Here is a 13,917-nt window from a genome sequence, read left to right as displayed (position 1 = left end):
GTTCTCTGCAAATGAAAGGAGAGAACTCTTTCTTCTTTTTTAGGCTCAAAAAGAACACTGAAAACAGAAATCGAGGTGTTTTTTTTTCTCTCCAGCTATTGACATACGCTGATTTATAGATTCTAGTTCTTTTCTGCTCAATGGAGGTAAGGGAAAATGCATAAAATAGGTGCACTCAAATCACGGTAGTTAATGCATCCCTGAGTAATGACAATGACATGGCAGCTTTAATGCTCCGGCACCAGGGGAAAGGATGTTTTTCTTTAAGGATTCAGGCATTCGTACTTTTGTTATCTTTAGGATCTTAAATCTTAATAAACAACAAAGGAATAACAATAGAATTCTAATGGATTAAACTAGCTAACACACTAAAAATTGTATGTCTCCAGTCCTCATCCACTTTCTCTGTGTCACTTGGGATTTTTTAGACTTCTTTGGTATCCCCCCTCAGTTGTCTTTAACGGACTTGCAGAGTCCTTGATTATTTAGTTGCCATTCATACAGAAGCTGTTTAATGCCTTTATCATCTTTAGATATCCTTTCTAAAGAAAATTCCAATTCTACTTCCTCTATTTTGAGATTGAGAGGGAGTGATGAGCAAAGAAATAAACAGAACTGGGTATGTTATTCAAGATTTTAGAAAATCCTACTTTTATCAGTGTCATAGAGATGTTTTCTATTCCTTCCTGGTCAGAGAGATGCTTACACTTGGTTTTAGCTTTCATTAGCATGATTTGTTTTTATGTTATTGCCTTTTTTGGTGATAAGCACAAATGCAGTGAATTAATGGTTTTTGCTCCTTGCATTAGTTTGCACTGTCTTACCGCGTGGTCTGGAGCTTGGGCCTGGTTTACCATGCTGGACAAAAATATGACAGTGGTGATAGCTGAAATGCAGCAACAAACTGTCCTCCTTCGCACTGACTACTCACTGCCACATCTGAGGCAGTAAGGCACAATATAATGGATATAATCGCCACTACAACTTCCAATAAAACCTAAGGGTCCAGTTGTAGTTGCCCTGCAAAAGTGCTTCATTTAGCTATGTTTGGACAGATATAGCTGTAAAAGGCTTATACCAGTAAAAGGCTTTTGTTCCTTCTGTACGCCTCCACAAACTTTTTAGGGAGTCTCTTACTCCTGAGAGACAAGCAGACAGCTAGCTCTCTTCCTTCTTGCGAGACTAGAGGACACAGACCTATTTTAATCTGTTTATAGGAACAAGGCACCTAGAGACCTCACTAGGACTCATGCCTAAAGTTCCTATAAAATGAAACCAAAACTTTCTCTTCCAACTTATTAAAAAGTTGTGGATTCTAACAGCACAGACATTTGGTCATTAGATACATCTATGTACATTTGCACTTTTTTCCTGCCTTTTTTTTTCTTTTTTTTTTTTTTGGAAGCACAAATGTCCTTCTCTCAAAATCAAGCAAAGGGAGTCACCAATGAGGTTGATTACAAGGCCTGCTGCACTTTGGTTTTCTGCACATCTATTTCCAGACACCACCAGGTGCTTTTTCCGCTTTGATTTCTTGTAGGATATCCAAAAGTGATTGCTTTGGTCAGCCTTCTTGTGGATTCTTACAATGTTGAGTATTTATGTTATTCAAAAACATACATTTGTCTTTCCCGTTACATTGCCATGAAAGAAAACAAACACAATCTAGAAATAAAAAAATGTGTAAAAACTACTACCTACCTCATCTTGCTTTCATTTTATCCTTCTTCAGTTGCATTGTTATTTTAGAGGAGTACTATATCCTATTACGAGTTGCAGTAACAGCAACAAAAGTCATGGTACTGCTTTTGTTTATCTATCTATTTTCCAAGATTTTTCTATTAGTCACACTTTCATTGTCAGAAATTCCACTTTTTCCTGGACTAAGTAGCTTGGACCTACTGCACAGTAGCCTCCCTATCTGAATGATTGTTTGCTATGGTATGTGATTTCAATGAGAATAAATTTATTTCCATTAAGCACTTCAGTGACATGATGAGCACTGTCCAGCTGTACTATAGTTTTAAACACTCCTTCCAAGGATGTGTTGTATTCCACACTGCCATAACATGATTTTACTGCACACATTCAGGTATCTCTCATAGCTAATGAGATTTAATATCATTGGAATTTACTAACTACCCAACCTAGATGATCTTTGAGACAATTATAAACACAGACAACAGTAAAATTCAAAACTTACCTAATTTGCACTTTATACCTGTTTCCATCATCCACTCTAGCAGTAGTAGTGATGTTTTTGACTTCTGCTGCTTTACCACATATAAACTGGTACTACAGAGTGGGAAAAATTATTTTATTACATAATTTCTAATAATTAAACAGTTATGGGATGAGAAACTTGAAATTAAAAATAACAAAAGATTTCATAAAACCCTGAAGGATGTCATGTGTTTCAAGGAAAACTAATTTTTTGTTAAAGATCTGGATCAGGGAATCTGTTGTACCAGAAATATACAAGCAAATATATATGTTTCCCAGCCTGCATGAAAATGCTTTAATCTTTGTATATTGTACAATCAGATATTATGGGCCTGATTTGCAAAGAAGTTGACCATCTGCAACCCAGCTGAAATTAACATTGGCCACGGGTGAATTTTACTTACCATTTTATGGCCTCCTTACACTTGCAAACATGTAATGTAGCATGCAAGCTTGAACATTTTGGAACACCATTTAATTTCCTATACTAATGTGAACAAGCACTTGATTTCATGGTTTGTCTACTTGTAATTGTAGCTTGATTGTGAGCTTAGAACCATTTGTTCTTTGGGCTTTAAATCTACATTTAATTGACCGGCTTTGTGAATGATTAAGTGAATTCAATTAGTTTTAACATGGCACACTGGGATCTCTGAATAGATTTTTGTCAATTAAAGTACTTTCATATTTTATGGTGCTTATGATATGTTAGAAAAATATTTTTTTGCATCATTACTTTACCAGGAATACAAGTAAGATGGACTTAAAGCTGTCAACTTTTTCTACACCTTGGATAACTTCTTGCCCCTGATTAATATAATTTGTTCTGGATAGTCATAATATAATAAACCACAGTAAATCACAATATAACGAAATAAAGTAAAAGGTTATTTTATTCTTTTACTCTTTATCTTCAATTTATATATCTTTTTAGTATGATCATACTCTTTAAGCATGAAGGCAAATATAACTCAAATGTGCTATTCCTAACAGTCATTTCACAGTCCTTGCAGAAGAATGTAATTACAGCCAAACTTTTGGAAATTTTTAACAGGAAAATGGAAGATCCATTATGAGAAAAGTAACAACTTCTATTTTAATATCTTTTTATAGCATCTTTAGTATCTGCCCTTCTCTTCATAAAGCTCAAGCTTTATCTCTTCCTCAGAAAAGAAGGAATAATTTGCCAAAGGTAAAGATATACTGGGATACATACTTTATTCCTTAATGTTTATAAACAAATGTATTTCTATTTAGCTTGTCCACAAAAGCCAAGCAAATGTTTTTTTGTGATCCTATGGAATTGTGAATTAACGTGATAGATCAAGTAAACCACATGGTAACAAGACACAATCTATTCCCTCACACAGTAAATTTTCCTATGACAACTCAATTCCACAGCCTCCCTTATAACAATTTCAATGACCTTGCCCATGAGGAGGTTCAGTAGGTTTAGGCTTCATATATAAAATAGAATACCTTAATTCATATGAGTTGTAAAGACAAGATCTACATTATTTTTGTCTTTTAATGTGTACTTTTTATGAGACATTCCAGTTATAACCACTATTCAATTTTTCTCAAGCACCACCTCTTGTGAGACATATTAATCATATTAGTCATGAATTTGCCCTAACAGATAGCAAGTTTGACAACTATTTTCCTTAAAATACTAAAGAATCTCAAGACTCCCTGTAGCTCTATCTACTATCTTCTACAGTAGGAAACAGAAAAAAACTTTTACAGATCCCAACTTTTACTTACTTCTCCTTCAGTGGGAGATTTTCATGCCTTACCTGTAAGGTGCCATGTTTGATGAAAAGCTGAATTAAAAAATGTCCTATTGTTTCTGGGCTCTGTTCAATATACAGGAGGAGTCCATGAGCATTATTGGTCTTAAATTCCAAGTGGATGAAGTTTTGCATGTTCAAAGGCAAGCCTTGAAATTGCAGGTAAGAATCACCGTAATAGTGAGCATAACTAAGATCTGTAAATAGAATTTTGAGAGATATTATCTAAGGATACAACGACATTTTTCTTCTTCACCCACTGCTTTCTTCTTCTACTAATGGTAGCAAAGATATAAGATACTCTTTTACATCTGTCAAGGAGACAGACATGAATCTGAAAATTGATGTTATTTTTCTTCTATCGAAGACTAATGCTGAGAATTTATAAAACGAGACATAAAGGTTTAGATCAAACTATATTAAGCAGACAATTAGGAACAATGCCTGAAAGAAAAGGCTATGAAGATGATAGCACTTGGAACATATGTAGCAGCTTTGGCCCCCCGTAAGTCATGGATAGTTTTTTCAAAGTTAGGCATTCCCATAGTTTTTGATGAAAGAATGAATGTGTTTGAAGTCTTTGCAGAAATCACACAGTATGGAAAGAAGGAAGATATTCCACAACCTAATTATGAAATTCCCATCTTAACCAAACGTGTCAACTATTTCTGTCTAAAACAAACAATGGGATGATGCTAGGGTGAAACCAGAAAATTTCCCTTCTGACTACATCTAGCTTGTCTCTTTGATTCATCTAGACCCCTCTTAACCTCCAGCACCCTGTGCCATACCTGGAAAGGGCAGATACAGCTCTTCTTTAAATGGAAAAGGTATGTGAACACACAGCTGCAAGCCCATCAGATGACAGAGGAGTACACTTAAAGGGGCTTATTTTTACCTCCCCACCACTTCCCTCTCCTCTCCTCTCCTCTCCTCTCCTCTCCTCTCCTCTCCTCTCCTCTCCTCTCCTCTCCTCTCCCCTTCCTTCCTTCCTTCCTTCCTTCCTTCCTTCCTTCCTTCCTTCCTTCCTTCCTTCCTTCTTTTCCTCTCTTTTATACTTTTCGTTATTTTTTCGTAGTTTATCTTTTTTCTTTATTTCTATTTTTATTTCTTTATTTCTTTTCTTTCTTTCATTCCCTTACTTCCTCCCTTCCCGCCATCTTTTTATCTTCCCTCCTTCCCCCTCCCCTCCCTTCCTCTTTCGCTTCCTTTGTTTCTTCCTTCCTTCTTTTCTTTCCCTCTCCATCCTTTCTCTCTCACGTCTTGTGTTTTTAAAAGAAAAGAGCATTCAACATGCACATAGGTACCCATTCATGCATAAATGTAGAGTCATGCACTTCTTAGATTTTTACCTGCCAATATTTCAGCTGAGCCTCAGATCAGTACATTTATCTGCTCATAAGGAATTAAAAATATGTGTCCTCTTTCACACATGTAACATGAGGAGTTTAGTAGTTTCATTTTAGGACAGCTATGGTATTTTGAATTTTGCAGAAATACACTTTAGTCTCACTTGAACAATCACCAAGCATACAATTATTTGCTTGATCAATTTTGTGAGACTGATAAAAATTTGCAGTAATACTAACAAACAACTCACCCATCTTGTTAAAAAAAATCAGTGCAACAATATGAACCTAGATAAAATGCATAACACATAATAAGTGAATAATTCCATTTTGCTTGACTCAGATTTCACTGAATCATCTTTGAAGTGATTCTGAGTATCTTTGAAGGTCACAAATCTCACTTTTATTTTCCAAAATAGGCAAAATTTTAGTCTCTTCTGACACCAGCTCCAACAGGAAATACATTACTACATATGCTTAAATTCTGAACATCAATGATACTGGGATAAATTACAAACTATTAATGCTCTCCTCCTGTATATCACTACAAAAGTACGCTGAATTTTACCCTGTCATGACTTTTCTGAAAGCTATTTACAAAGTCAGAGTCACTGTGATCAAATCCTGAACAAAGCTCGTAACAAATTCTCTGGAAGACATGAAAAGAGAAACAGCAACAATTCAGTAATATAAATACACATACAACACGCAGTAAAACAAACCAAAAATTTCAAGCAATACCAATCAATGACCAGTGATGCAAAAAAGATGACTTTATAATTTCAAATCTTTTTAATCTTTAAAAATTCTGTTCTGAAATATAAGTCTGTATGTGTAAATTTCAGAAAACTCAAGTAAAAAAATACACAAAATTGCATAGAAAACTTGTTCCATTTACAGACAGGACAATTACTCTAAGAAGGGGCAGACAAGGCTTTAGAGGATTACCTCCAATCCCTACCTTGTTGTTTTCCTTCCTGAGCTCACCACTGATCACTAAATCTTTCCCTCATTCCATTTGCCCTGAACTGCCCCTGTATATGGTTTTGCTTCTCCCATGGAACCGCTCAGTTATCCCCACACTCCTAAGGTATTGATGTCTAAACACCTCTTTTTTTGCCTCCACTTAGGAGATCAGCTTGGCTCAAAGACAACAAAGTTGCATGGAACATCTCTTTCCTGCCGTCCTAATTCCTTCTGTGCCTTCTCAGTTTTTTGGAGGTGGGTTTTTTTGGGTTTTTTTGGTGTTGTTCAGCATATTATTAAGTAATCATGTGAGAACAGGTCAAAATTATGTCAGTTCTGTGGTGCTTTGCTAACACAAGGCATCTGAGCCCCTAGATCTCACTACAAGAGAGTAACATCTGTACTCGTGAGGAGAAAAAGAAGGTAGGTGGGGGAACAAAGCATAATTTCTGAAACTATACTCTAACTCTGTTAACTGAGGCCAGACTGGATTATCTACTAAATTTCAAGAAAGACCAAACAAGCAAAAGCTAGTGGCATCTACCTCTAGCTTTCTATGTATAACTGTAGTAAGTACACATAGCACTGCAGACAAAAATTGTACTTTATTCTCACTGACATCCATGTCTTTTTAACTTCCTATGGCTACAAATGATGTTGCCTTGCAAGACAATACACTTCATTATTCCATGGATCTGAGGCCACTTTGGCTTCTTATGGGAAATATATTCATGCTGCTAACCAGAAAGCTTTTTAAAGGAATCATCTGCAGTAAAATTGCTGTGATTACTCTATGTCCATAAATATGGAAAGAGTTAATGAGAGAAAGCACTGAAGAATATTTAGCAGGCTCCAGGTTTTTGTGAAATCCATAAAAATGTGCTACTTGAATCACAAATGGCTACATACATTCCCACAATAGCTATTAACAGAAACCACTGCTGTGGTTTTACCTATATTCTCACATTGTTTGTAACAGTACACAATCTCTTTTTATAGAACATAAGCTTTGCTTATAATCTTTTTACTACAGTCTCATGCAGCTTTTTCATTTGACCTCTAGAGCTGGCTTCCTAGATTGCTATTTGTCCTACAGCAGAGTGCTCATCACCCAAGCCTTTAGAAAAAATAAAGAAAAATTGAAGCTGTATTTTATCTTTCACTCTGAATGTCTAACACTTGCTTTCCTAAGAAACAGGAAAGCCCTTTGGCCTCTAAAATCTTTTCAGTTGTAGCTCATTCCCCTGTGCACGTACAGCTCTCCACATTTTTCTGTTTACATGAATTCACATTAATGTCAGACTGTTAAAAGGTTTGAGACCCAGCCTTAACAATAAGCACACAGCCAGGCAGGTCTGCAGCCCAGCCGACTGATGGGCTTCATTAACTCTTGCTGGTACCTACTGGGTTTCCTCCATTCAATGAGCTTCAGCTGCATCAGCTGCCGAATAGAGGCCTTCAAATTTAAAACTTCTTGAGAGCTAGACAACTGTAAGTCTTGTTTTTTAAAGGCACGCAGAGATAATAAAAGCTTTTAACATGCTCATGAGCATACAGTCCTGTGGATGATGGAGCTTCTGTCTCTGGGTATTTCGATGTCTAATGCGTACTCTGCAGTTTGTATGGATTCAGGCACAGAGGGTTCTAATAAATGTTTTTATTTTTTCTACTGCTCTTCTTTTTTTTTCTATGTTACACCTTAGGATAAAACACTCCTGTTCAAGCTATCATTTTTTCCTCTTTCATTGACACATCTTTTACATCATTTACTATTCCTTTAACTAGAAATACCTTACAACATTCAAAGAGAAGGCATCATTGCTTTTAGGAAGGACTCTCTCATTAAAAATATGAACTATTAATTTGCTATTTGGAAATTTTATTTATTTTTGATGAAGAAGGAACAGATCTACAACAGTATATAACTATGGTCATAAGAAAGTTATGTTTGTTTAGAACTAAGGAACGCCAAGTGACAAAAAGTTTTAGAAAAGTGAAATGAAAAGGTCAGAGCAAGGACTGTTTCACTGGCCTGGCTACAGACCCCTCCAGCCCAACTGCTGACTTCCAACAGCCACCCACGGCTGAAGGTTATGCAAACAGCATGCGAGGAGCGATGTTTCTCCTGGGACAGCCTGTTAGCTTCCACCATAAACAGTGCCGTGGCTTCCTCAGCCAGGGTGTGTGTGTGTGGCCCACCATGCTGGGCATCCACCCGTGCTTACCACCTCCCGTGAGCCAGGCTGGCAGGCAGGCCAAAGACATAAGCAGCGGCCCAGTGTCCTGCTCCACCAACGGCCAAGCCAACAGCTGCCCTGAACACCATGGACCCCTCTCAGCCCCTCACTGCTGCTTATGGCTGGGTCTCTCAGCGTGCCCTGGCAGCAGCACTATGTCGTCAGAAAAGGGAGCAGCAGGGAGAGAAAGGTGGCCACATACCATCAGGGAAAAGAAGGGTGTTTGCAGTAATGTACAGAGGGAAGAAGCTGAGCCGCACAAAGCAAGGGAGCAAGAACAGATGGAGGCCACGGCCCCACAGGTAGTGGCGGAGGGACGTCGGTCAAAACTGGGCAAGCTGGAAGCTTGTGACCTCTGGCAGCAGGAGAACAGTTCCTGATCGACCTGCAACTGCCCAGGGCACTGCTGAGGGCAAACAAGATGCTTCAGGAGACCCCCTCAGAGCCTGCTCATCCCACACCTTGTGTCTGCAGAAGGGGGCAAAGGTGAGTGAGACCATTACTGAAGACTCCGTTCTGCAGGGTACAGAGGCGTCAATCTGCCAGTCTGACCTGATTTCTCTGGAGGCTTTCTGCCTGGCAGGGCCAGGATCCAGGATTTTGCCCAGGGACCCACAAGCCTTGCCCAGCCCACACACGGTTAACCCTTGACATTCTTCCATGTGGGCATCAACAATGCTGCCGGCATAACCCAGAGCATCAAGAGTGACTGAAGAGCTCTGGGCATGAAGGAAGAAGGCTTGGGGGCTCACAGTCCACCAGCGAGGGGGAAAGTCCTGACCAGCAGCTGACTCACCCTGGAGATCAACACCTGGCTGTTTTGTTGACACATCCAACAAAGTCAGGCAAGAGTGTTTTTCTTAACGTAATGAAGAGGACTTTAGACTAGGTGTGCTGGGGGACAGTTAACATAACCGAAAGGGAAGTGAGGGAGGAGCAGGTGTGTCTGGGCAACAGCATGAGAGGAAGCTCTTGCAAGTAAGAAGAATTTAACTCAATATGTGCTGGTATAGGATGGACAAGCTCCTCAGCCATTGACACTTGAAGAACAGTACAAGCACTGCAAAGAATTACAGACTGTAAGTCAGGTAAAACATCATTATATTTAGTTAGCACTCCCCACCATTTCATTCTCCTATGAGTATTCATACACCGTATCCTTTTAAATTACATGAACACACACAGAAAGGTGAAGTTTAACAAATTTTTTTGTGAATATATTATTGGGGAGATTAGTGCTGGTAACAATTCTTCAATGCCCTTAAAACTAATAATTTCACTCTTAATTCATAAATAAGTCTTCAGTCCTCTAATTAGAATAGCACAAAGCAAATTGAGCCATGATACGTTGCTGTGAAACTCTATCTCTGGCTTATCTCTTCACTTTCTGAGGAACATGGGAAATGCATGGACAAAAAGTAAATTTTATTAGTATTACTTTTACCTTGAAGGAGACTACTGAAAAAAAGGGAGATTTTTATAACAAGTTTTTCTTAGTGGTAAAGCTGCTTAGTGGGAGTTCCATTTCTAGCTGGAATTTATGTCTTCAGTAAAATATTACTGTTCTGTACCCTGGAGAAGATTTTCAAACAATGACTCTAACTACTGTCAATTATAATTAAATATTTTGTCAAAACTACAGTGTATCTAACCTTTGCACTTAATACTAATAAAAGATTTCAAACACTGAACTGCTGTTTGCACTTCCTTCACTCACTATTTTTACTGTACAATTGTGTTTGTACCTAGATCACAGCTGAGAGTGAGAATTCACTTTTTCCAGCTACACACTACCTTCCTCACCGTACCAATAGGTATACGCAGTGTTAATGATGTGATTTTAATGGCATTTCAACCACTGCTGAAGGTTACCACATGCAAAAGAAGCTTCACGTGAGGAAAAATAATTGCTGCGACAGAGCAAGGGTCCAGCATGATATTCATGCTGAAGATGAGAAGCCTTCAGGGAAGGTTTGAGGGGGACCTAAGAGCAGCCTTTCAATACTTACAAGGAGGTTATTGAGGAGGCAGGCAGGCTCTTTGTAGACAGGAATGACAGGAGGATGAGAGAAAATGGTCTTAAATTGAAACAGGTAACTTACCACAGTAGAAACATGCTTCCTGTCTTAACTATAAAGAATTCATGCCTGCTCAGTTTTGTGAACTCTGACAGAATATAAAAGCAGGGTGAATGGACAATATTAGTCATATGATACCCTTTTTTTTTTGCCTCTTTTACAGCGTTCTGTCTCAGGTGGCCTATGCGTGTAGCAGTGTTTTTTCTTCACTCTCAATATGCTGAAAGAACCTCAGCTTTCATTTTCTTTACATTTCTACGTTTTATCTCCAAAAAATGCATTTCTTTGAGGTTTCACATTTAATGAGTCATGTCAATCACTCTCATTTGCATTCTAAAATAAGGTCAATCATTCCAGTGAGTCCCAGAGGACAGCTGCAGCAAAATGATAAGTAAGTTTTATTCTTTATTCCCTTAAATACAATAATGTATTTGATATTTGTAATCAGTCCTTAAAATATTTTCGTTTATTTTCAAATTAGTCTCATTTCTTCTATATTTTTTTAGTCTTTTCAGCTGAAACACCTTAAAGACAGAGCAGAACAATGATCTTCAACCATTATTTCTATTTCCAGGTGCAATGCTATTTCACTGTGATATGCCTCACCTTGGGTTCCACATAACATACCCACAGTTACAGTGAACCTATGTTTTATGCTGTCAAAGCCATCTGTGATGCATGACTAGCAGAGAATTATAGTTATGTTTTTCTCTCAAAGTTGAAATGTTCTCTAATGTGGCGTGTTAGACAACAATAAAACGTGGTTAACATCCAGAACCGTTGCCAGTGCAGCCCACAAGTAGCTTTCAAGCAAAGAAAAGCAAGTTATGAGTAAACCCTCTTTACTGTTCCCTTGTCAGGCTTACACAGAGCTACAGATTTGAGTAGACTGCAAAATTCTTCTGAAAGAAAAACATGGCTGGTTTAGAGCTCCTATAATTCACAATGTCTAGCCTACACATACACATACGCACAAACACATATATAGAATTCAGCTGCCTTAAAAAAGGATGGAAATGCAGATCCTAAAAACCAGAAAGTTCCTTCCCTTTTCCTGCAGTTATTGTATATCTTTCCTTTCCTCACGCATGCATCAGTCACGCCTGTTGATTCATGTTTTGATTCTTAACTCCTTCATGTTTAAATGTCAGTCTGCAATGCTGTTGATAGTGAGATCGAACTTACTCTCCCAGCTCACCCCATGAAAGGGACAATTGGTTGCATTTTCTATTAATTTTCAGTTCTGCCCTCCATTCTGTTTAAGAGTTATAAAATACAGTTGGAAACAACAAAAAAAGTCTATACATACAAGATTTTCTTACACAATATATTTTTCAAGTTATTTTTCAAAAAAGATATATAGGCACAAGCACAGACCTTTAGAAAGCAGAGAGGTATAAAGAAGCCAAGACTATGATAGAGATTGAAATTCAGAGATTTCTAATTATACAGGTAGTAACATTGTGTAATATAGACTTATTTTATGGGAAGTGGAAGTATAATCCCTTTTTAAAAACGTAAATAATTTATTTGCTTATTATTTACAGTATTTGGATACTGTGGGAAAAATGGGCATGAAACTTGTTTGTATCCAAGGATAATAGTAGATTATACTCACAGTAATAATTTCCATTTTCTCTATATTGAGATATATATACAGGTAATACATACCAAATTTCTATCTGTATAAAATACATAAAACACATACTTTTCTAAATCTCTTGAGAAGAAGGAAAGAGTTTCTTTTAAACTATTCTAATTTTTTTACTTAAAAGAAAACTCACTGAACACCAGCAAATAGCTCTGTTTGGCCAACTCATATAGGCCAAAAAAAGGAGGTTCCGGAGAGCCCCCATGGAAAGAAGGACTGGAATGCTGGACTATGCCTCACACTGGCTTATGGTATGTGCCAGTAAAACATTTGCGCTCCAACTTTCAAAAGTATAACTTAAATGAGTCCATTTAAAACTGAATTGAAATCAGACGTACCTTTTTTTTTCCCCAGGTATAACAGTTTGGAGAGCTCCAACACCTGTACCTCTATTCACGAATGCAGAAAATTCCTGAGTTACTTTGAAATTATTTTAGGACGACAGATACTCCACTGTAACGCCTATAATGAAGCTCCCGATTTCTGCTGATTTCCATTCCGATTTTCATTGATGCCTTGATTCTGACAGCCAAATTGATGGCCTTTTACAGATTCTCAGGTCAGCACTTTCAATTCAACATCTTTCCAGTATCACTTAGTGCAGCTAAACTGTGGCTATGATCTCCCTTGCCAGAACAATTATAAATACACTGTATTTATGTAAATAGTTATTTGCTGCTTATGTAGGTAATATATGTGTGTATTTCAATACCTTAAAGCTCCATATTTATTATAGCAGTTAATCTAAAATCTCTGTTTTTCCCCTTTCCTCTTCCTTATACTTACTGAATTTGAAGAACACCATGCTCGTGCAATGTGACCTTTTTCTACTGCTGTTACTTGCCTGTGAGCAACATTTTAATTGCCAGTTTTACCTACTTACTTTCAGATGTCAAATTCCCTCTGCCTCTTTTGCACTCAGACATCTATCAGGGCCCACTATAATGCCTTTTCCTGGCTTTAGCAAATGCTTGCTGAGGCACTGTGTCAAAGCATCTTTTGGTATATTCCACCAATGTTGAAATTAGACTGACAGGAATGTCTTCTCTAAAAGCAAGACTACAGAAGATTGCTATACAAGACATGTCAAAAGGCCCAATGGACTTGAAAATCTTTACGGTTTTCTTGTCTTTGCATTTACCACTGAGAGGGTCATATTAAATGCTTTTCCTGCTACCATCACTGCTAAATGAATTCCACCAATAATTCAACCAAAAAATACATGTGCGCTACATAATGCAAAAATTGCTGATATTGAGAAAAATTCAGGATAAGATATATGTAATATAGTTTAACCAAGTTCAAGGTTTATAAGAATGAGAGTATAATAAAAACTCTGAGGCATTTATTCTGTTCGGTTCTAATACTAAAATTACTTAAACTGTCTACAGATGAAGAGGAGCATGACAATTCTGGAAGTTTCAAGCATTTCTGTTTTAATTTGGTATTCTGCTCACTCATTCTTTGAAAAAGTATTTTTCTGTCTACAAGTAAACACAATTCATTTTCTAGAACAGTTCACTCATGCAGCAAGAGCAGTAAATGCTATATGCTTATGTATATATTGGCATGGAATAGCAGATATTGTCTGATTTTTTTCTTAAAAGTACACATAAAACAGTA

At 37.4% G+C, this 13,917-nt stretch overlaps 1 protein-coding gene across 1 annotated transcript in view; it reads right to left on the bottom strand.

Moving 5' to 3' along the window:
- EYS (eyes shut homolog) overlaps positions 1-13,917 on the bottom strand; it is a 1,023,158-nt gene that overhangs the window by 341,093 nt on the left and 668,148 nt on the right. The window contains 2 exon segments of the mRNA XM_068405393.1: positions 2,204-2,295; positions 4,020-4,210. Of these exon segments, the coding sequence (XP_068261494.1) occupies positions 2,204-2,295; positions 4,020-4,210 (283 nt within the window).

This window comes from Nyctibius grandis, chromosome 1, assembly GCF_013368605.1.
Source record: "Nyctibius grandis isolate bNycGra1 chromosome 1, bNycGra1.pri, whole genome shotgun sequence".
Taxonomy (NCBI): domain Eukaryota; kingdom Metazoa; phylum Chordata; class Aves; order Nyctibiiformes; family Nyctibiidae; genus Nyctibius; species Nyctibius grandis.
This window is presented reverse-complemented; position numbering and strand designations above follow the sequence as displayed.